General features: G+C 33.5%; 1 protein-coding gene across 1 annotated transcript; it reads right to left on the bottom strand.

The window, feature by feature from the left end:
• Positions 1 to 9,041: 9,041 nt before the first annotated feature.
• On the bottom strand, positions 9,042 to 12,442 carry LOC131947405 (kinectin-like). The gene is made up of 6 exons (XM_059308619.1): positions 12,337 to 12,442; positions 12,108 to 12,237; positions 11,752 to 11,883; positions 10,620 to 11,626; positions 10,284 to 10,388; positions 9,042 to 9,116 (listed from the first exon to the last, which is right to left on the bottom strand). Exons 1-6 carry the CDS (start codon positions 12,433 to 12,435, stop codon positions 9,042 to 9,044), a joined length of 1,548 nt encoding a protein of 515 aa, XP_059164602.1. The 5' UTR covers positions 12,436 to 12,442.
• Positions 12,443 to 24,277: the final 11,835 nt, after the last annotated feature.

Here is a 24,277-nt window from a genome sequence, read left to right as displayed (position 1 = left end):
GTGACTCTGTTGATTAGAAAACATACGCATTGTCATAGCGTAGATAGATAGAATTAGTCTAGACAGTAGAGGTTACTGAGGACAGTTTAAACTTGACGGTAGACAATTTTGTTCGAGAGTATGTGTGCGTGTTTAATAAAATATTTGTGGCGTGAGTGTGACATGAGCATGACGCGACAATGTTACCGGGGATGTAGGACGCAGCAGTGAAGACAGTTGGGGGTTAGTGTAATGACCACTCTCCGACAGCCGCGGAGGGAGCGGACACCCCGAGTTCGTTTGAAATGGCACTGACAGAAGTCACTACTAATGGAATGTCAACAACTTGACGTGAGCTCGTTATTGATGTCTAGGGGTAAAACACGACAAATTGAAGAGACTCAACACGACTTAAAACTGTCAATACCCTTTTAATAAGTGTAAAAGAAACTACGACACTGGGTCTGTACTAAATGTACAGACTTTAAGAGTACAATAAATAAACTCAAAACTCCAACTTACAGTTAAAGAAAATCACTATAGATCACAGCTGTGGCTTAGTATATTAAACACCATTAAAGAACATTACTTGACACAACTGAATGGCATTATAAATACCACAAATATTAATAAGAGACATTTTGCCTCTACAACAATGGGAACCCAAAAAAAGGTCAACCTATCACCGATGTGACAAAGGGTGCAATTATACACCAGAACAAAAATATCAGTAATACTAGAAATGGTCACACAATACCTTATATAAGATGATAAAATATGCCACAAACTACACAACTGAAAATGGCACACAAAACATACGGCACATCTCTCTCCTAGTTCAAATGTCAATCTAGCTGCCCTTTTGATATCTGTTATCACGTCAAGTTGTTGGGATTTCATTAGTAGTGACTTCTGTCAGTGCCATCCCAAACGAACCGGGGGTGTCCGCTCCCTCCGCGGCTGTCGGAGAGCGGTCATTACATTAGCCATTGTGGGAAAACGAAGTTGTTAATATCGTTAATTAGTGCCTGCGGAAAATAAGAGTGTTACCGTCCTCATTTACAAGTTTTATAGTTGCAGTATGAATAATAGAAGTCAGAATATATAGATGATATATAACGTATACATAATCCCCCCCAACACATGTATGATTTACATGTTTAATTTCCCACATGCTCAGATTATTTCATTCATACAATGCACATTTACCTTTAAAATTGTTTACATATATTTCTCTACGACAATTAATTTCAACTATTGTTTAGTCTCTTCTTCTTCTTCTTCGTTCTTAATTATTAGTGTTGAAGGGGATCGAGTTTTATCTGCCAGTGGGTTTGAACTCGAGACTTTGTTCGAATTTATCAACCATGAGCTTTTTGCCGACTCGACCACGCCTCCAACACAATTAAGAGTTACGTGTCAACTGGTTATGCGCCATTGAGGCCATTGACTCCGATTTCAGCCTGCTTTTCTTTTTGGATTTGCTTCCATAGCCTTTGTCCAACCAAGAACAAACTACAAGGCAGCAGTTGTTTAATTTTGGAGTTGTCTCTCCTAGAAGAGTGGCTGTCCCACAGCTAACGAGCCTCATCTGCCCGAGCTCCCCCCACCCCGCGCCAAGCTCTTTTGTTGTCTTACACGAACGTATTTACTTATTAATTACAGTTCGTTAGCCAGACAGACCATAACGTGATGTTCGTCAGCCAGACAGACCATCACGTGATGTTCGTTAGCCCGACAGACCATAACGTGATGTTCGTTAGCCAGACAGACCATAACGTGATGTTCTTTAGCCAGACAGACCATAACGTGTTGTTCGTTAGCCATACAGACCATAACGTGATGTTCGTTAGCCAGACAGACCATAACGTGATGTTCGTTCGCCAGACAGGCCATAACTTGATGTTCGTTAGCCAGACAGACCATAACGTGATGTTCGTTAGCCAGACCATAACGTGATGTTCGTTAGCCAGACAGATCATAACGTGATGTTCGTTAGCCAGACTACAACGTGATGTTCGTTAGCCAGACAGACCATAACGTGATGTTAGTTAGCCAGACAGACCATCACGTGATGTTCGTTAGCCAGACCATAACGTGATGTTCGTTAGCCAGACAGATCATAACGTGATGTTCGTTAGCCAGACTACAACGTGATGTTCGTTAGCCAGACAGACCATAACGTGATGTTCGTTAGCCAGACAGACCATAACGTGATGTTCGTTAGCCAGACAAACCATAACGTGATGTTCGTTAGCCAGACAGACCATAACGTGATGTTCGTTAGCCAGACAGACCATAACGTGATGTTCGTTAGCCAGACAGACCATAATGTGATGTTCGTTAGCCAGACTACAACGTGATGTTCGTTAGCCAGACAGACCATAACGTGATGTTCGTTAGCCAGACAGACCATAACGTAATAAAGAATGGAACATTTCACTCACCCATAGTGCCAGTCTCTAGACCCGTGGGTTTCCGTCAGGTGTTTGTTTCCTCACCTGGTACATTACACCACCTGGTATGTCGGGGGTCGACCTACAGACATTTATAGAGCTGTAGTTTAAAAAACGAATTAACTAATTACAAATTAACGACACATCATCCCTTTATGTTTTTAATATCAAGTCATATACGAACCAGAGATTAAATCTAAAATATTTTTTACATTGATTAACATCTCAATTTCATATATATATATATATATATATATATATATATATATATATATATATATATATATATATATATATATATATATATATATAATTCGTTTATGTTTAGGGTTATTTTCATACACTAATTATAAGATAATGCACATATTATGGATTAAAAAGTCCGAGCAATATTCCGAAAGTGAACATGTACATCATAAATATGTTTTCTAATCAACACAGTCACGTGTATGTAAACGATACGCATGTCATGTACAGCTTGCTCATCAGATACCTGTCAATAATGGATCAATAATTTCAAAAAAAATTTTAGTAGGTGAATTTAATGGTCAACACTTCAACCAAACTACAGGGACATTCGTATCACCACATGAATGTTTATATCTTATTTGTGTGACTCTACACAAATATGAAAATAAACAGATTACTATTGGTGTGTTGGCTGGCGACAGGTGTACAATTATAGAAGTTAAATTTGCCAACACTAGCTCAGCTAGGTCAGTGATTGTTGACGTGAAGAAAGGTCAAGAACTTTACCTTAAAGTGTATCACGCAGATCAAGACGCAAAGTTATCCAGCTTTAGTAGTTTTACTATCGTTAGTTTATAGAAGTACAACACAAAACATGGTGGATGGGAAATTCTCAAAACAATAAAATATGTAACTACCATGTCTAACACACGCTAACAACTTAAAATATGTGTAGACTACATGTCTACGAAAATGTGAATGGTTTATCTGTTGTTTTTTTTTTTTTAATTACTACTATGTGTATAGACTACATGTCTACAAAAATATGAATGGTTTATGTGTCTGCATAAACTATAATCGTTTATGTATTGTTTGTTTAGCCATCATAACACATTTCCAAAAAATTCATTGTGATCACTAATTTATATGTTCTACTTGACTACAAGAAACATATATGATAACACTATTTTTAAATATCTTTTGTTTTTATGTATAAGAAATTTTTGTGGACTTTTTTTTTTTTTTGCTAAAATAAAAATTAGTATTTTATATGTAAAATACGACATTGAAATCCGCATTTTCAAGAAAAACGAAATATGTCAGATATATTAATAATAATAATACATGTCATGCGTTTGTAAATATTTTGAAATATAGGCCTACTGCCAGTAACTGTTAGTTTGATTCAAAGTACAAAATAAAAAAAAAATAGTTTTTTTCTCGATACAAAAACCTTTCTTGATTTTTAATCAGTATGAGAATTAACACTTACCCAACACACACACAAACACAGACACCTACATATATATACACACACACAAATAGTCTATACAAACTCTATATAATATGAATTGAAATATCTCTATTTATACTCATAAATAAAAAAATATATGTGTATATATATATATATATATATATATATATACAGGTATATAATTGTTATGATAAACCAAACACTTCTACTCGAGCTTGATTTTATTTTTGTTCGTTTCTTTTTAATAAAAATATTGTTTAGTACAGCCCTAGGTTTTAGTGTTCTAAGTTTATCATCTAAAACGATTTGAAACTATTTTTTTATACACGTGTAGCAGGTCACGTAATACGTCAGTAAAAGTAAAAGAAATACAGTAATACTATATACTTGCATTACACTATGTAAGTGTTCAAATTACAGTTTAATTATAGAAGGCTAATTTATGGAAGCCAAAAATCCCTTGAACTATAGTTATTCTGTTGTACATATCAGAGTCTGATAAAAATCGATGACAAGATCAGCACCATTAACATTTACTATTGTTCATTTAACGTTAATTTAAATTAATTAGATACTAAGATATTAAAAATGTAATGGTTTTTTTTTTAATTTAATACTTATAATTTTCTTTTAGATTTGATTCCTAGATTTATTGCGACGCAATTGAAATAGTAGAAACATAAAGGGATGAAATGACAGATATACATTATTTTAAACTGCAGCTTTGTAGATGTATTACTATACTAAGGTAGACCGCTGTAAGTCGACCCCTGACATACCAGGTGGTGTAATGTACCAGGTGAGGAAACAAACACCTGACGGAAACCCACGGGTCTAGAGACTGACACTATGGTTGAGTGAAATGTTACATTCTTTATCAATTTCTGGTCTGTCTGGCTAACGAACATCACGTTATGGTCTGTCTGGCTAACTAACATCACATTATGTTCTGTCTGGCTAACTAACATCACGTTATGGTCTGTCTGGCTAACGAACATCACGTTATGGTCTGTCTGGCTAACGAACATCACGTTATGGTCTGTCTGGCTAACGAACATCACGTTATGGTCAGTCTGGCTAACGAACATCACGTTATGGTCTGTCTGGCTAACGAACATCACGTTATGGTCAGTCTGGCTAACGAACATCACGTTATGGTCTGTCTGTGTAAGAGAATGACAGAGATTTGTAAGGCGTGGAGATGGGGGAAGGAAAGGGTGTAGTGTAGAGATCGGTTAGCATCTTAATAAGCAACAACTAGAAAACAAACATGCATCTAGATTTTATTAAAAAATTGTTCCAAGATTTTAATTGTTTATCAAACAATAACTAATATCATTTGTGATTTCTACTCTGATAAATGCATTGTAAAATTATTTAGTTTTTCTGTTAACAAAAGAAAAAAAATAGTTGCCTAATAGCTAAGATATTTTATTTATCTAAATAATGTTTTTTTCCTAAAGGTAAATGATGATTAAAATGTGATGTCAAATTACATTGTCATCAATCCTTGTATTATATTGGTGCAGGACTAAATCGCAGCTACTCCCGATGTGTGCTATAGTTACTTTTAAACTAAATTATTATTTTTTTAACATTATCCATTTTTAATTTAAAACTGCAGTTTTTTACCCCTCTTTGCTCTGTCGGCAGGGCCCACCCCCCCCCCCCCCCCAACTAGCCCTTCCTGCCCCTACATTTAGTTTCCCCCCTGTCGCCGATAAAAGTATAAAAGTAAGCATATTACATAATCATTTATCTACAGAATGATAACTTTCAGTCATTTCTTTTTTAATCCTTGCAAATATTGCGGTTTTTCTATACGTCTAAAGAATTTTTGATTAATTTTTAAGTATCAACGTTTGAAAGATAATAGTAATAGATGTTAATTGATTTTAATCAGTAAAGTAATTTAATTCTGTTGTTTGAATCATGAGGTTATAATAATTTTATCGTTACACCGTGTTACACTCGGCTACCTATGTATTTTTGGCTCTTTGGGCCAGGTGTAACAATTATAAATACATTCCACAACGAGAATCTGTATCATGGGCGTATAAATATCATCAATCACAAGAAAACATGATAAGAAGATAAACTGACGAGTAGGTACACGATGTTGACACCACACCACATTGTTTCACATACCGCCTCATTCACACACTTTGTCCCGTTAGCACACCCCTTTCAAGGGGAGGCTACTCTCACACTCACTTCGTGCCTACACATTTTCTTTTAGACAATCCACGTCACACACCGCATTTATCAACAACCAGAAAATCTACATTTATATTGTTCAACTGTTAGGAGGGTTACACCCACTTCTCTCCCGTCATATGCTATGCGCCCTATTGCACGCAAAAATTGCATGCAGCTTTCTTTTATTTCTGAGTATTCTTTCATAGCCTGTGTCCTTCCAAAAATAACGTATAAGGCAGCAGTTGTTTTATTTGAGTGTTCTCTGCTAGATGTCCACAGCTAACGAGCCTAATCTGGCATAGGGACTGAACTCGCGACTTTAGTGATGCAATACTCAGCTCTTTTACATGAACACGGGGATAAAGACGTGGCGGTGTGACGTCATTGACACTATAGACATGGCGTCGTTAACCTAAATATCTTTGTATTTGGTATAGCATTAATATTATAATTAAAATATGAATAAACAGACAAACATGATTCATATTTGCAGCTAGACTCAACTAGACACATGGGTAGTCTAGATCAGGGGTCTCCAGATGCGGCCCGTAAGGTCCTCTTTTCCGGCCCGGCGGAGATCTTTTTGTCCACGGAAAAAAATGTTTGTTAGAAGTGGCTGAGGAACTTTGCCCAGAAAATTCAAAACAATTTGAAATGTAGCTTTGTGTACAAATACCTTTGCCCACCGTGTTGCAGATATTAGTGAAAACATCGTGATTCAAAAAGCGAAAAATGCAAGCACGTTTCACTATTTTTTAATTGCAATGGATGAGCCGCTGGACAACTGTTCCACCTCTTAACTACTAGTGTTCATTAGGGGTGTGGATGAAGACATGAACATAACACAAGAGCTGGCTTCCTTACATAATATGTATGGCACTGTTACCGGAGAGGATATATTCAATGAGTAAAAGAAAACATTTGCTGATTATAACTTGGACTGGACTAACCTCAGTTACCTGACTGTTGGTGGGGAAAAGTACATTAGTGGCATAAAGAAAGGCTTGGTTGGACAAGCAAATGAGAAAAATTTTCTACAACCAATGCTCCTGCGCTCTATTAATATTATTCATCAGCAAGCTTTGAGTGCTAAATATATGGACTTAGCAGTGTACTGAATCCTGTGGTGAAGATGGCGAATTTAATAAGGTCACATGGGCTCAACAATAGATATAGAATACGTGAAGAATAATTTAAGATCAAACTTGGACCTCGAGTGTGATGTCGGCCCCTGACAGTGTTTCTTTCATTCTTTCAGATTTTTTCTCTGTCGGGGGGGGGGCACTTGAAATGTGTATATATTTCTATATAAATTATATTTTATTGGGGGGGGGGGGGGGGGGGAGGCGGGGGGCGGTGGACGTTTTTCGGGGGGGGGGGGGCTCCATAACACCGAAGATATGCCTTGAAGATACTCTGGCCCCCGAAATGATCTTTGATAGCCAATGCGGCCCTCGGTCTGAAAAGCTAGGAGACCTCTGGTCTAGATTAAAGTAGACAGGTCAATGCTACTTCATTTGGCTGTAGACTTGATTTCACTTCAGCTGAGTTATTTGTCTTTATTGAGCTCTGTGGCGAACAGATGTACACGTTAAGGGTGAATCATCTTCTTAACCGTAATGAGTGATGTTAGATGTGTGAAACCGTGTAGGCCTACAGTGATATGTTTTTTATTAAAAAGAAACGAACAAAAATAAAATCAAGCTCGAGTAGAAGTGTTTGGTTTATCATAACAATTATATACATGTATATATATATATATATATATATATATATATATATATATATATATATATATATATATATATATATATATATATATATATATATAGATATAGATATAGATATATATATATATATATATATATATATATATATATATATATATATATATATACATATATTTTTTTATTTATGAGTATAAATTGTGATTTTTCAATTCATATTATATAGAGTTTGTATGGACTATTTGTGTGTGTATATATATGTATGTGTCTGTGTTTATGTGTGTGTTGGGTAAGTGTTAATTCTCATACTGATTAAAAAAAAACAAGAAAGGTTTTTGTATCGAGAAAAACTATTTTTTTATTTTGTACTTTGAATCAAACTAACAGTTACTGGCAGTAGGCCTATTTTTCAAAATATTTACAAACGAATAACATGTATTATTTTTATTAATATATCTGACATATTTCGTTTTTCTTGAAAATGCGGATTTCAATGTCGTATTTTACATATAAAATACTAATTTTTATTTTAGCAAAAAAAAAAAAGGTCCACAAAAATTTCTTATACATAAAAACAAAAGATATTTAAAAATAGTGTTATCATATATGTTTCTTGTAGTCAAGTAGAACATATAAATTGGTGATCACAATGAATTATTTGGAAATGTGTTATGATGGCTAAACAAATAATACATAAACGATTATAGTTTATGCAGACACATAAACCATTCACATTTTTGTAGACAAGTAGTCTATACACATAGTAGTAATTAAAAAAAAACAACAACAGATAAACCATTCACATTTTCGTAGACATGTAGTCTACACATATTTTAAGTTGTTAGCGTGTGTTAGACATGGTGGTTACATATTTTATTGTTTTGAGAATTTCCAATCCACCATGTTTTGTGTTGTACTTCTATAAACTAACGATAGTAAAACTACTAAATCTGGATAACTTTGCGTCTTGATCTGCGTGATACACTTTAAGGTAAAGTTCTTGACCTTTCTTCATGTCAACAACCACTGACCCAGTAGCGCTAGTGTCGGCACATTTCACTTCTATAGACTTACACCACCTGACACCAGCCATCACAGCAACTCTAATCCGTTTATCTTCACATTCATGTAGAGTGACACAAACAAGGTATAAACCATCATGTGGTGATACGAATGTCCCTGTAGTTTGGTTGAAGTGTTGACCATTAAATTCACTTACTAAACAAAATTTTGAAATTATTGATCCCTTATTGACAGGTATCTGATGAGCAAGCTGTACATGACATGCATATCGTTTACATACACGTGACTCTGTTGATTAGAAAACATATTTATGATGTACATGTTCACTTTAGGACTATTGCTTGGACTTGTTAATCCATAACATGTGCATTGACTTACAATTAGTGTATGAAAATAACCCTATACATAAACAATATATATATATATATATATATATATATATATATATATATATATATATATATATATATATATATATATATATATATATATATGAAATTAAGATGTTAATCAATGTAAAAAATTATAAATGTTTTCATGTTGATATTTTATTTTAGATTTAATCTCTGGTTCGTATATGACTTGATATTAAAAATATAAAGGGATGATGTGTCGTTAATTTGAAATTATTTAATTCGTTTTTAATTTTAAACTGCAGCTCTGTAAATGTCTTAATGTAATTGGTTCTACCCCGACATACCAGGTGGTGTAATGTACCAGGTGAGGAAACAAACACCTGACGGAAACCCACGGGTCTAGAGACTGGCACTATGGGTGAGTGAAATGTTACATTCTTTATCACGTTATGGTCTGTCTGGCTAACGAACATCACGTGATTGTCTGTCTAGCTAACGAACATCACGTTATGGTCTGTTTGTCTAACGAACATAACGTTATGGTCTGCCATATAAGAGAATGACTGACATTTGCATGGCGGGAGGGAGGCGGCAAGAGAGGATGGAGAGATATTGAATAGAGGTAGCAAAAATAATAAACTGAATACAGATAGGTTAGCATCGATTACTCTACGTCGAAGTTATAGTTCTGTGACATTATCACCAGAAATAAAGTATGCTTAACGTTAAATCATTATTGTTTAAAGATAATTCTTTATTAATTTTTTTTAAAGCACACTTACCCATCGTATGAAATTCTTTAGACAGCTTTGAAATAGTATTTTCAATATTGTGAAGCTAAATTAAAATACAATTTAAAGTATATAAATGTAACACTCACATAGTTACGAAGAACATACAATAGATTCGCTGACAATAATTGGAAATGGCAACGTATAAGAATAATTTTAATTTATAATACAAAAAACTATGTCAAAAATAAAATGTATTAATGAAAACAGATTGATATTGACTGGACTAATAAAAGAGTGTTAGTGATTAATGCAGTTCTTCATTAATTTTTCAATTATTTATTTTTATAAACTTATCACAGGCATACCTTATTTATTCTTTCTTCCCTAGTTTCCAAGTTCTGGTTAAATATTTGAAAGAGTTTGTCGATAGGCATCAATCTTTGTTGCAGGAGTTTGTACATCACACTGTGCTAAAAAGATTATTACACATTTGACTATTTCTATTGCAGATTAAAATTGCAGACTTAAAAAAGTCTGCCTTAAAATTACTTTCAAAATAAAAAGTATTTCTTGTGGAAAAACTAATCAACTGGCTTTTAATTAGATGTTACAACTTGGTTATAAAATGTAGAGTAAGTAAACTGGCAAATAGGTGTATAACTGTGTACCTAATTAATTAGCAAATTTAATTGTTTATCTACCTTTGATTGCACTTTCTCAAGTTTGGTTCTTGTATCGACAAAGATTTTATTATTTTCATCGTGTAAAGAAACAATCTGATCAGAATGTCTTTTAATTTCTTGTGCTATACAGTCAGTTTTATCTGTATGATCTTCCAGCATTTTATTTATCTTGAGTAAGTCGTTTCCATATTCTTTCAAATCAAGAGACAGTATCTCTAGTGATTTATTTGACTTGGTTTCTTTTTCTTTTAAACTTTCAATTTCTGTTTTCAGCTCCTTTACTTTATTTTCTTGTTCACTCATTTGTTTTCTGAGATTTTTAAAATTCTGTTTATGTTTTTTAGTCAGTTGTTCAATGTTTACCCCCATGTCACTCTGTTCTGCTACAAAGTTGTCTCTCCATTGTTTTATTTCTGATATGTCATCTGCAGACTTGTCATTGACATCTTGTAGAGAAGATATGGCTGTCTCTATCTGCTCAAGTCGACTGACGTCTTGTAGAGAAGATATGGTTGTCTCTATCTGCTCAAGTCGACTGACGTCTTGTAGAGAAGTTATGGCTGTCTCTATCTGCTCAAGTCGACTGACGTCTTGTAGAGAAGATATGGCTGTCTCTATCTGCTGAAGTCGACTGACGTCTTGTAGAGAAGATATGGCTGTCTCTATCTGCTCAAGTCGACTGACGTCTTGTAGAGAAGATATGGCTGTCTCTATCTGCTCAAGTCGACTGACGTCTTGTAGAGAAGATATGGCTGTCTCTATCTGCTCAAGTCGACTGACGTCTTGTAGAGAAGATATGGCTGTCTCTATCTGCTCAAGTCGACTGACGTCTTGTAGAGAAGATATGGCTGTCTCTATCTGCTCAAGTCGACTGACGTCTTGTAGAGAAGATATGGCTGTCTCTATCTGCTCAAGTCGACTGACGTCTTGTAGAGAAGATATGGCTGTCTCTATCTGCTCAAGTCGACTGACGTCTTGCAGAGAAGATATGGCTGTCTCTATCTGCTCAAGTCGACTCATTATTTCTAATGCAATAAAAACGCAAAAATAATTATTCGAAGTATTAATTATGTCTAGTAGAAGAAATAAGGCATACACTTTTACATTTTATGTTTTACAATTAATTGTTTTGTTTCAAAATGGTTTATACCCGCTGTTGATTGTTTAGTGACTTGATGATTTGATTCACTAATGTCACGTTTATCTGCTGCTGTAGTCTGTGGTGTAGACTGGGGTAATGATGGCGTATATTCCTCGTAATCTACGTAGTCTTTATTTTCATCTAGGTAATGTAAATGAATAAAAATAATATGTCATTACATAATGTGATAATGGGATATGTATTGTTTAATATTTGTGTCAATTTCTTTCATGTTTCAAATCTTAATTTTTTTTTATGTTAGGTATATTTTTTTACGTTCGTTGTTTGCTTTCATTAGGCTAGTAGTAGATGGATTTAATAGAGATTTACAACTCTCACATTATTATAATTATAGAAACATGTACTTATGATTGATGATGCCGCATTCAACAAACTCAAAGTAGCTGTGTCTAGCTCTTGATGTATATCTATGTAGGTGAAGGAGGGATGTTCATTTTTATCCTCTTCTATCCAAGTCTTACTTTTTTGTACAGCCTTGTAAAAAATTATATGATTTTTTTAAATGAAACGTGTTAAGCGTTTAATATTCTTCTATGTATTCATTAATCAATAACAACATTAATGATTCATTACCTGTTTCATAACATCCAAGACAGGTTCCAGAACTTGTATCTGTTCTTCCAAATATTTCTTATGCCGCGCAACAAGTTCAATTTGAATCCTGGGTCGCATCTAAAAAAAAAAAATTAAAATATTTGGTCGCGGTATAGACTAATTAAATTGATTAACCAGAAAAATTTAAAAACAATTTAAAAAATAGAAACGTTAAGAAAACGTTTATAGCTTAAGTCTCCGTAGATTAGATTTGATAGCAGTATTATTCAGAAAACTGCAATATTTTGTCAAAGGCTTTCTCACTCAAGTCCCCCGAAAAAATTCTACCGCTCCCCCCCCCCCCCCCCCACGAACTAAATGAAATTTATATAATTTATATAGAAAATATATACTTTTAACGGTGCCCCCCCCCCCCGAAGAAAGTCTACCGCCCCCCAAAAATTTCAAGTGCTCCCCCGAAGAAAAAGGTCTGGAAGGAACACTGATTAAATATCTGTCAAGACGTTTAAACGTCTTATTCTATCGCAAGTTTTTCTTTGATAATCATTTTTAACTTACTACATGAAATTTCACTCTTTACTAAATAAATGTAGGCAAGTAGGCCTATTTAATAAAATTTAAAAAAGATCTAACGGGAAAACCCGATGTTATAAAAACGCCTTTGCTAAAGTAATAAAGATGGCGACAAGAGACGACACGTACTAGAGATAGTAGATTGCCTCCAACTTTAACAAATTTAAATGATTAAAAAATCACACCTGTTTATCCGTAGCACTTAGAATGTCATATTTATGTCTATCTCAAACTAAGTAAAATTTAATGTATATTTTAAATTAACTTAAACAAATATTACTTTATATTTAATAAAAGACTAATTAAAGACAAATAGTTTAAATAAAATGTGCAGCTTATTCAGCATACGTTTCGTGTTTATTGTTGTCGTTACTGTGTAAGGATGAATTTGATTGTATGTAAATTGTATGTTTACACTTACTTTATAACTTTTGGAATATGTTTAGCTTGCAGTAAAACCGGTCTTGTCTTAAGAGTTCTGAGGCCCTTCCATAGCTGCCAAGTTCATCCGTTAAAGTTAAAGTTCAAATAGGGAAATCCCGATATTACCTTATATGTGACGTCACCTTACAAGGGACAAAACTGTTGCTTCTCTAGTTTGTGAACATATGTATTTAGGTAACTTAACATTTTTTTTTCTTTGTGGTGAACAGAACATCTCCTGTTATATAGATCTACAGTCGTCAAAAGGTTATTAAACTTTTTCGGATTGGAATTTGTGTTGGGTACAAAATAAAGTCCAGCAAAATGTCAGACTTAAAATCTATTGTAAGGATGTTGTTTTATGGTAGTGCTGTCTTCAATAATATTATTTTTCCATGAATGGTTGAGAAATGTGTTAAAATATCCTATAAATAATCAAGATTCTTGTATATCAAGGCTTGCTTTGAAATATACTTTGACCATAGAAAATAGTTAACCTGTTGTGACCTACTTAGGTCTAGTAATGTTTTATTTTGACATTGTTATAATACCATATATGGTCGATGGTGCAACAACCGGGTTTTTCCCGCTGTCTTACTAAGAGAGTCTAAGACTCAGAAATTTTCCATCAAGATCTGATTGATTGATTCAGACCAGATGACCACCCCAACCAATGGCCACATGAGTTGAGGGTAACCTCCCATGTTGCCTAAGTCTATAACTAGATCGCCCACAGGCGGCACGAGGCAGTCCGTTCTGACCAGGCAGTCCATTAGAACCAAGCCGTCCATTTTGACCGGCAGTCCATTCTGACCATTTGAACGTGAGAGAGCTTAAGTCCTGAGTGTGCTATGCATTCTTAAGTTGTTCAAGTATTCTAGTATTATATTACTTGTGGCCAAGTGATTCTTGATGCTATAGCAGTGTTATGTGACCTGTGGCTATTTTTATAAAGTGTTAGAATCTGTGATAGTATTTTTTCTTACGCTTTGTAAGTTGGGTTTTGTTATTTTCTAAACTAAATATTTTATCTTGTTTAACCTTGTGTTCTGCCACAACTGTGTTCACTTATTAAAGGTTGTATGCAGATTGAATGAGTTGTTAACTTCAATAGTTTCACTAGTTTTCCCTAGACCTCAAAATCGAGCCCTAGTGAGTTGTTGAGTTAGTTTTCATTCAGTTAGGCTTTAGTTCATTTGCATATAACCCCAAGAAAGAATCCGGGGGCGTTCACCATCTATCTGGCTGGTAGATAGGTGTCCGTTACACTGTAAACTGACAGTAGGAGGGACCATAGGTGTCATTTAGATCTTAGTAATAGATGTATTGGTGTACTCTGTGTTGTTTATATCTATTTGCTAGTCAAATGATATACAATTATAATTACGACAATTAGGGGTTGAGTTCTAAAATTGTATAACCTGACAGAAGATGTTTATGGTGGTGTCAAGAAATGGCTGTTAAGTTCCAAAATACACTTACCACAGATATAGCTAATTTATTGGGACAATCCATAACTAAACCATTTAAAAATTGTTAATTTTAATCTTCTATGCGTGAGATGTTTTTTTAAACTCGAACAGGAGTTGTTTCATTTAAGAATTTTCTCTTCTAGAAGGTTGCTTTCTCTGGTTATCGGGCCTCATCTGGTATAGGGATTAAACTCAGGACTGTAGAGTGAGCAATAATGAGCTCTCTTACCTGAACACGGGGATAATGACGTCAAAGTGTGACGTCATAAACCAGACAAAGGTGATTTATATTTGCAGCAAAGCTTAACTAGACCCATGTGTGGAGTACACTAAAGAGGGAAGGTCAGAGCTATTTCAAAGATTGTACACATTTGGCTGAACAGTTTATTTTCAATTTAAGCTGGGGTATTTGTTTTTATTGTTTTTATTGAGATCTGTATCAAATACAAGTAAAGGTTAACGTGAAAGATCTACGTAACCGTCATGAGAGATATTTGATAAGTAAAATGTCAGCGTTCGTGGTTTAGTTTTCGTATAGAAAATGTCTTGAAAAAAAAGATGAACTGTGTGTATGTGTGTGTGTGTGAGTGAGTGTGGCGAAAGTAGGGTTGGGAAAATCACGTAGGTTTTAGTTTTGTTTTAGTGAAGCCACAGACCAGAAAATTGCATTGAACACTAAAGGGAAATACACATTTTTATAAATATAGCTTGCTACAACTTTATTAGAAGCCCGTGATACTGAAATGTGTAGCAGACAATGTTTGACGGTTTGGTCAACTAACTGCTCTAATTGTAAAGCTGTGTAGAATTCACTCACAGACAGTAACATGGGAAATTAATATACTTACACACGCGGGATATAATAGATCTTTTACTGTCAAACACAATGAAATAAACGAAAAACCAACGTCCGCGATCAAATGTGTTATATGTAAAAGATCCCTTACATGTGGATGTTCTCTATCTAAAAAACACCCTTTGCGGCTAAATTTAAGTAATTCTGTTTTATTTGTTTTTTAAATAATGATTTTGCAATAATTCAGTATGTTAAAAATTCATGGACAATTTATATAGTTTAGTCATACATGTTTTGCAGTTTTGAACAGAATAATACAAAATAGTGTTTCATAATTTGCCGAAGAAATTATTTACCAAGAAAATGTAACATATTGCATTTAATAAAATGACTTAAAGTGAACTGCGCCTTAGTTTGTTGTTGCTTGTAGACTGCTTGATTAGTGCAGAACATCAAAACACAATTAGACGAAATATTGAAAGTGTAAGGCCCTACCAATCATATTTGATACGAATCCAAACTAGCTGGTCTATGTTCAACTTATTCTATTTTATTGATTTGTAAAGACAAATATTGAAATACACCGACAGAGAAAACAGCCCTTCCTAACTTATGCTACACTCACTGCCCAAAATAGACTATGTAGTTTACATTGTACAGATAACGTTTGTATGCGTGTATGTGTCAATATGTCACGTCTCCGCCACGACTCAGAAAAAAAGTATTAAACAATTATTTTCTTCTTTAAGTAGTTGCATATTGGCACGTGTTCTCGGATGAGTGCCGATTGTGAACGCTTTTGCCTTATATTTATTTAAAAAAATATGTTTTTTGTTATTGGCTAATTCAATTTAGTACTAGCACAAATTTATAGTTTAAATGTGTTATTTAATTATATACAACATCTTCTTCATTTTATGTGTTAGCAATTCGAAAAATGTTGTCCTATATATCAACAACTAGTTTGTTTGTTTGTTTGTTTGTTTTTTCTTCAGAATTCAAGAACACATTTTTTTCTGTCATATTTTAAAAAAAAAATATATGTAAGAAAAGCGTGGATGTCTTCATAATTATTAGAAAAGATATCCCGTAGATAATATAGTGGCCCTCGCTTTTCTTTATATTTATTCAAATAGTAGTGTATTATTATATATTTAAAGAGCATAACTTATGTTCCACTTTTTAGTGCATTATTACATAAAAATGTGCTTTAAAAAGTTTTTTATGAATTTGTTTTTAATAAATTAAATTTGTATTTTTTCTTTTGATAAATGTTGGGTCGGAATTTCTTGAAGTTATAATATGCAATTGGCATTATTAATTAAAGCTATAGAGCTAAAAATGTGTGTCAGTCAACTGGGATTAAATAATTGTATTTGTTGTACGATAGGATTCGGACAAGTAATATACACAATTTTATGTAAAAATTGGTAAAAAATATAATGATACAAAATGACGAGTCAATATACATGGCTTTTAGGTTTCATTGAGTTGAATAATCTTAAACGTAGGCTGTTTCCTGCTTAACCCGTATTTTTAGTGATACTTAGAATTTAAAACTTATAAAAATACATTTGTGAGCAGTGGCTGTTAGACATTTAAGACCAGATTAACATTAGTTTTTCGATCAGACAAATGCTAATTAAATCAACAACACTAAGAACTTACATCCGCTATAGTGAAATAACGTAATAGTAAGTGGATACTAAAATGTAATACACCTATTAATGCCATCGAAAAAAGCAACGTTTTCGTAGTAAATTATTAGATATGGTATCACTCCCCACCTCGGTCGTTGATTGACTTATCAGAAAAAATTCAAACGTAACTTTTTCTCTGTGTAAATTTTGCAGTTGGTGTCACCACCACCCATGAGTGATAACTTTAAAGCCTTCTCATTTAATAGTAACGATGCTAATCTATAATCGGTTATGAATACAGCTAAATTTAACCTTGTTTTGGCTATAGCTAGCATGTGATGTCAAAGTGTCACCCTCCAGCACCTTGTCAGGATCGTCAGTTTGTACTTAAAAGAGTTTTTAAAGTTCAATTCAACATTAATTGTACGGACGAAAAGTTTTTCCCCTATATATTTTGCTATTTTTGTATTTTGGGGTCACCCCTTCCAAAATGGTCTCATCTGTTGCTGTCTGCACCCCCGACCCCGACCCCATCTCGCGACTCCTGTGTTACCTACAAATTATGTCAAGTATTATATTATTTGATGGCGAAAATTGAATTATATGTATATCTGGATACTAAACATCATTTATCTTATTTAGCCATATGACTCTTTTTTCAAAATTATCAAATAATTTGTTTTTCTCTTTTTAATATAAAGTCTATATATTTATAATTGTAATCAAAACCAACAGCCATACAACACCATACAGTTACAAGTACAATAGTTGATCTATTGACAGCAACATGTTATTCTATCGCTAACAGATACGTCATGAAAAGTCCCAAGCGCCCAACTAGTCCAAAAGTCTACCCGTATGAAGTCTCGGCAAGCCGTGTCCATCTGGAGACCTTGTCCCCACCCCCTGACTATAACACTCTGATGGCTCAGGACAGAAAACATATCTAAATCATCAAACTAACATATTATTTTTACCACCATAAATGTTTTTCTTACGTATATTTCAAACACCTTACATATCAGTTACTTGAATTAAAACAAGGTTTTATGTTTGCACTGAAAAAAGTTAATTTACTGACACTTTAATTTTGTATTATTTTAATATTATATGTATTAGGTTTTATACACATTTGTAAAGTTAAACATTAGGTATTTACATTTGATTTACTATATAATAAACACAGACATTTACATAATACCAAATGTATTTGCTTTTAAATTTGCAACATACAAAAAAATACAATTTTTATACACAAATTTAAGCTCATGTAAGCTCATTTTTTGTTATAATTATGTTATAATAAACTGTATTTTGCTTTGTTTTCTGAATCATATGACAACACTACTTATACAAAAAAAAAAACAACAGACACAGACTAAATAGCACACAGTGATTATTATTGTTTACCAATCTCAAGTATATTCTATTGATAAAAATGTAATACTACTAAGATAATAGGCAAATTGATGTGGAATACAACTGGCGTAGGTTGAAAGTATTTCCTGTTTATCTTCTAACTAGCCGAGGGTATGCGTTTCACGTGAATTAAACGCCTGTATATTTTTTACGTTATACTATTTTGGAAAAAATAATTTATAAAATTTGTATTGGTCAAAACGCGTTGAACGATTTTAGTGATAAAGCAAAGAAATAACTAAATACATAAAAATCCAACACATTTAAAACAACATAGGGTACCAATACCTATTACAAAAACCAAATTATATACATTTTTAACCAACACAACACTATATTAAATGCACACACTGTTGAAGAGATTTAAATGATTCGGCTAAAAACCCAGCTGTTCAAATGTATTTATGTTGTTTTTAAAGTAATTCGTATTACTTTTGGCCGCGAAAATTGTATACATTTGATAGAGTAGGCCTACGTCAAATCTTAATGAAATTGTTCACTTCTTCATATTCTAAAATTGGAAGCTGAAGCCTTTAGTTTTGTGAACTTTACGTAGTTTAAACATTTGAAATGTAAGTTCATTGGGTTTTTTTTGCGTTCTTGTCACAACAATAAACACTTTTCCAACTGCATAGTTCAATTAGTGTTTATACATTCAAATATTCGCAAATTCCTATTTAAATAAAATGTAATTTATACATTTTAAACATCCAACATATTATTTTCAAAAAAAGTCCGTATCATTAAGCTCTCCTTATATCGATGAACATACTGCTATTTTTTGCCTAAAAAATGTTGCGAACAGAGAGAGAGAGAGAGAGAGAGAGAGAGAGAGAGAGAGAGAGAGAGAGAAAGAGAGAGAAGTGCTCACGAGGTCTTTTATATATTAGGATACAAAACCAATATCTCCACCCCTAGGCATTTACTTACTTACTTACTTACTTACTTACTTAATCCTCATCACCCCTTGTGGAGTATAGGACAGCAACAAATCTCCGCCATTCCACCCTGTCCTGGGCGAGCCACTTAAGTTCATGCCAGGTCTTGCCAGTAGCCTGCACTTCTTCCATCTCTCTCCTCCATGTTCCCATTGGTCTTCATCATTTTCTCTTTCCAGGTGGAGTCAACTTCAGTTCCATACTGGGGAGTCATTTTTTGTTCATGCGTCGGACATGGCCCAGCCATCTCCATCTCCTCGTTCTAACTTCTAAACAATGTCGTTTAATCCTGTCCTTCGCCATATTTCCTTGTTCGGGACTTTGTCGTCCCACTTTATTGTGAGGATACGTGGGGAGCGATCTTTTTTAAAGCCTCTGACTCCGCTCTCTCCTTTCTTGTTTAGTTTCCATGACTCTACAGCATAGAGGAGTACAGAACGTACATTAGACTTGTAGATCCTTATTTTAGTTCTCTGCTGCAGTGAGGATGATTTCCAGATCTTAGCAAGAGTGTTGAAAGCTTGTGCTGCCATTGCTATTCTCGTGGTCATTTCTTTCTCCATGCTGCCATTTGCTGATATATAGCTGCCGAGGTATTAAAAGTCTTCGACCTCTTCTAGCTCCGCTCCATTCGCAAAGGTCTTGAGAGCACTTTTCGCTTTTATTTTCATTAGCTTCGTTTTACCTTTTGCCGAAAGCTTTTCTATATTAGGACACAAAACCAATATCTCCACCCCTCGGCATTTACAATTAAATATATAATATTATATATATATATATATATATATATATATATATATATATATATATATATATATATATATATAATTCAAACATACATATATTTAGATGTTTCAGTGTATGGATAGTAGTTAATTTAAAGACATAATCTATGTTTTCTAAATAGAAAAGACTTGAAGTTTTTAACATAAAACAAGTGTAGTTAAATTTGTTAATTGAATTATTACAGTAATTACAATATCAGTTACATGCAGATGAATATAAGATTTACGTTTGCTAAATAAATAGTATATGCACCAATTGTTCTAGACATGTTTTCTACACCCATTGTAAGTTGTTAGTGTGTTTTTAATACGTTGGATACACATTTTTTTGTGGAGAAATTACCATCCACCAAGTTTTGTGTTGTACTTCTATAAACTAATGATAGTAAAACTACTGTAGCAGGTTAAAGCTGTGCCTTCTTCTGCGTCACACACTTGAAGGAAAAGTTCTTGACCTTTTTTCATGTCAACAACCACTGACCCAGCAGCGCTAGTGTCGGCACATTTTACTTCTATAAACTTACACCACCTGTCTCCAGCCATCACACCAACTCTAATCTTTTTATCTTTACTTTCATTTAGTATCACATCGACAAGATATAAACCATCATGTGGTGATACAAATTTCCCTGTTGTTCGATTAAACTGTTGACCGTTATATTCACGTACTTTACTAAATTTTGAAATAATTGATCCAGTACTGACAGGTGTATGACCAGCAAACTGTATATAACAAGCATATCTGTTACATACACGTGACTCTGTTGATTAGAAAACATGTACGATTTAAAAGTTTAATTCAATGATTGGTATGACTATATGATTAATAAAGTTTGTGAATTGTTGTTTCATTAGTTTATGTTATTTACCCTAAAGATTATCTCATTATATGTATTTTATATGCAGTTCAGAATGTTAATAAAATTGGTGAACCCAAATAAAATATTTTAAACAACAAGCTGTGTATATAATGTTTACATAACTTTGTCAAAGATCACAAATTAAAACACCAGACCACTAGTTTAGTACGGTCCTCAGTTTTAGTGGTGTTAGTTTATCGTGTCCTACGTATTGAAACTACGAGGGTAGTAGGTGACGTAATACGTCACTAAATGTACAACAAATGTTTCATGCGTTATGTTATAATCGTGTCTACGACAAACTCCAGAAAGAGACTTGCCCGAATGCCGTTTGCCCGAAGGCCGATTTCCCGAATGGACACTTGCACGAATGCAACGGTCATTTATCGCTCTCGGGAAATTGTCCGGCTCCAGTTATAATCATACAGTCAGTATGTGTTCACACTGTAGTTTAATTAAATGGTTTATCTATCGAAACAAGAATTACTAGAACTAAAGTTGTTCTGTTGTACTTAATAATGACCGATAACAAGATCTGCACCGTCAAACTTCTGTATTATTCATCTCAATTTACAGTCAATTAATGAGATACTAAAATATTAAAAATGTAAAAATAAATACATGTTTTCATGCTATTATTTTATTTTAGATTTAATCCCTGGTTTTTATAGTACTCCATCTTAATCTTAAAAACATAAGGGACAATGTGTCGTTATATGTAGTTAGTTAATTTGAAACAGCAGCTCTGTAAATGTCTTACTGTACTAGGGTAGACCGCTGTAGGTCGACCCCCGACATACCAGGTGGTGTAATGTACCAGGTGAGGAAACAAACACCTGACGGAAACCCACGGGTCTAGAGACTGGTACTATGGGTGAGTGAAATGTTCCATTCTTTATCACGTTATGGTCTGTCTGGCTAACGAACATCACGTTATGGTCTGTCTGGCTAACGAACATCACATTATGGTCTGTCTGACTAACGAACATCAAGTTATGGTCTGTCTGGCTAACGAACATCACGTTATTGTCTGTCTGGCTAACGAACATCACGTTATTGTCTGTCTGGCTAACGAACATCACGTTATGATCTGTCTGGCTAACGAACATCACGTTATTGTCTGTCTGGCTAACGAACATCACGTTATGATCTGTCTGACTAACGAACATCAAGTTATGGTCTGTCTGGCTAACGAACATCACGTTATGGTCTGTCTGGATAACGAACTTCTTTTAAGAAGTGGTTATGTCCATGTAAAGGAAATGCAGAGAGTGAAGTATTTAGATAAAATATGAGAGATTAACGGTCGAATATTGAACAATCGTAACGAAACGTATAAAACATTTACCGATTGGTTATCATTGTGAATTACATGCTAGCTTTTACTATTGTTACATTTTAATGAGAAAATCAAAATGTAGAATTTTCTTTAAATCACTATTGTTAAATAAATATGTTTCAAACCAATTTTTAAACCAAACTTACCGATGCGATGAAAATCGCTGGACAACTTGGAAATACTATTTTCAAGTTCACCCAGCTAAATTTAAATAAAATAAATAAATGAAAGCATCACAATATATTTAGATAAGCTATAATGTAGGACTCGTACACTAAATTCAATAAATAATGTCAACTTGTTAGAATATAAATAAATATAAAATGATTAAATATAAAATGTTTAAATGTATATTCTCATTTAAGTATTTTTTGCTCTGTAAATACTAAATAATCTAATAACAGACTTGTATTGAGTAATGTAGGATTTATCAATGTTGTGAATAATTTTAGTTCACTACAAACACACCTTATTAATTCTTTCTTCCCTAGTTTCCATGTTCTGGTTAAAGATTTGAATCAGTTTGTCAATGGGCATCAACCTTTGTTGTAGAAGCTTGTACATCACACTATGCTAAAGACCGACGATCATAATTGAAGATTATTTATAAGTTAAACTATTTTTTGTACATTAAAACTCACATAACATTACCATTAAAATAAACGGCATGATTAAAGGTTAAATTAATCAAATGTCTTTTAATTAAGAATTTGATGTACATTAACTGGCAAAAAAAAAAATACAAATGTGTTCAAAATACTTAAAAATTTACCTTTGATTGCAAATTTTCAAATTCGTTTGATTTTTTTACAAAGGTTTTATTATTTTCATCTTGTAAAGAAAAAATTAAATCAGAAAGTCTTTTAATTTCTTGTGTTATATTGTCTGTTTTATCTGTGTGATCTTGCATCTCTTTTTTTATTTTGAGTAAATTGTTTTCGTATTCTTTCATATCTTGAGACAATTTCTCTAGTATTTTGTTTGACTTGGTTTCTTTTTCTTTTAAACTTTCAATTTCTTTGTTCAGCTCCTTTACTTTGTTATCTTGTTCACTCATTTGTTTTCTGAGGTTTTTAAAATTCTGCTTTTGTTTTTTAGTCAGTTGTTCAATCTTTACCCCCATGTCACTCTGTTCTGTTACAAAGTTGTCTCTCCATTGTTTTATTTCTGATATGTCATCTGTAGACTTGTGTTGTGTGTCCTGTAGTGAAGATAGTGTTGTTTCAATATAGGCGAGTCTACGCTCTAGGTCAGGATGTTCTTCAGCTGTGGATAGTCACAAATATTCAGTTTATAATTTAAAATGTCTGGAACCTTGATAAATAGGTTCCTTAGAACAGCGTTAAACGTAGAAACGTTAATAAAAATATTTAAAAAGTAACAGAAAAAATAGTTTAATCTTTAACATTGCATACGGTATATTCATGATATCGCTATTTAATTTGTTATATCAAACAAAACCAAGACATACCCGCTGTGTGTTGAACTTGTGTCTTGAGTTGTCTTGGTGATTGCACTGTGAGAAATGTTGCTGTTGTCTGTGTGTCAGGCTGTGGTAAAGATGGCGTTGGTTTGTTGACATCCTTGTTGTCTTCGTCTGGTGGATTGGGGTTTAGAATTTTATTTTAGTTACAGTTCAAGGAATAATGTTTAATTGTACATATATTTCTTGTAAGCTGCAAAGTGTTTTAATTTTTTTTTCAAATTTAGGAAA

This window comes from Physella acuta, unplaced genomic scaffold (assembly GCF_028476545.2).
Source record: "Physella acuta isolate Inbredline_101_S28 unplaced genomic scaffold, ASM2847654v3 ptg000592l, whole genome shotgun sequence".
Classification (NCBI taxonomy): Eukaryota; Metazoa; Mollusca; class Gastropoda; family Physidae; genus Physella; species Physella acuta.
This window is presented reverse-complemented; position numbering and strand designations above follow the sequence as displayed.

Bases quoted from the DNA above. Each gene is read 5' to 3' on its own strand.
- LOC131947405 (XM_059308619.1), bottom strand. From the start codon at position 12,435: ATGCGACCCAGGATTCAAATTGAACTTGTTGCGCGGCATAAGAAATAT. The intron at 10,389-10,619 runs GTAGATAAACAA...TAATCTTTTTAG, and splicing joins TTGAGAAAGTGCAATCAAAG to CACAGTGTGATGTACAAACT. The intron at 9,117-10,283 runs GTATGCCTGTGA...TCTAATCAACAG, and splicing joins GGGAAGAAAGAATAAATAAG to AGTCACGTGTATGTAAACGA.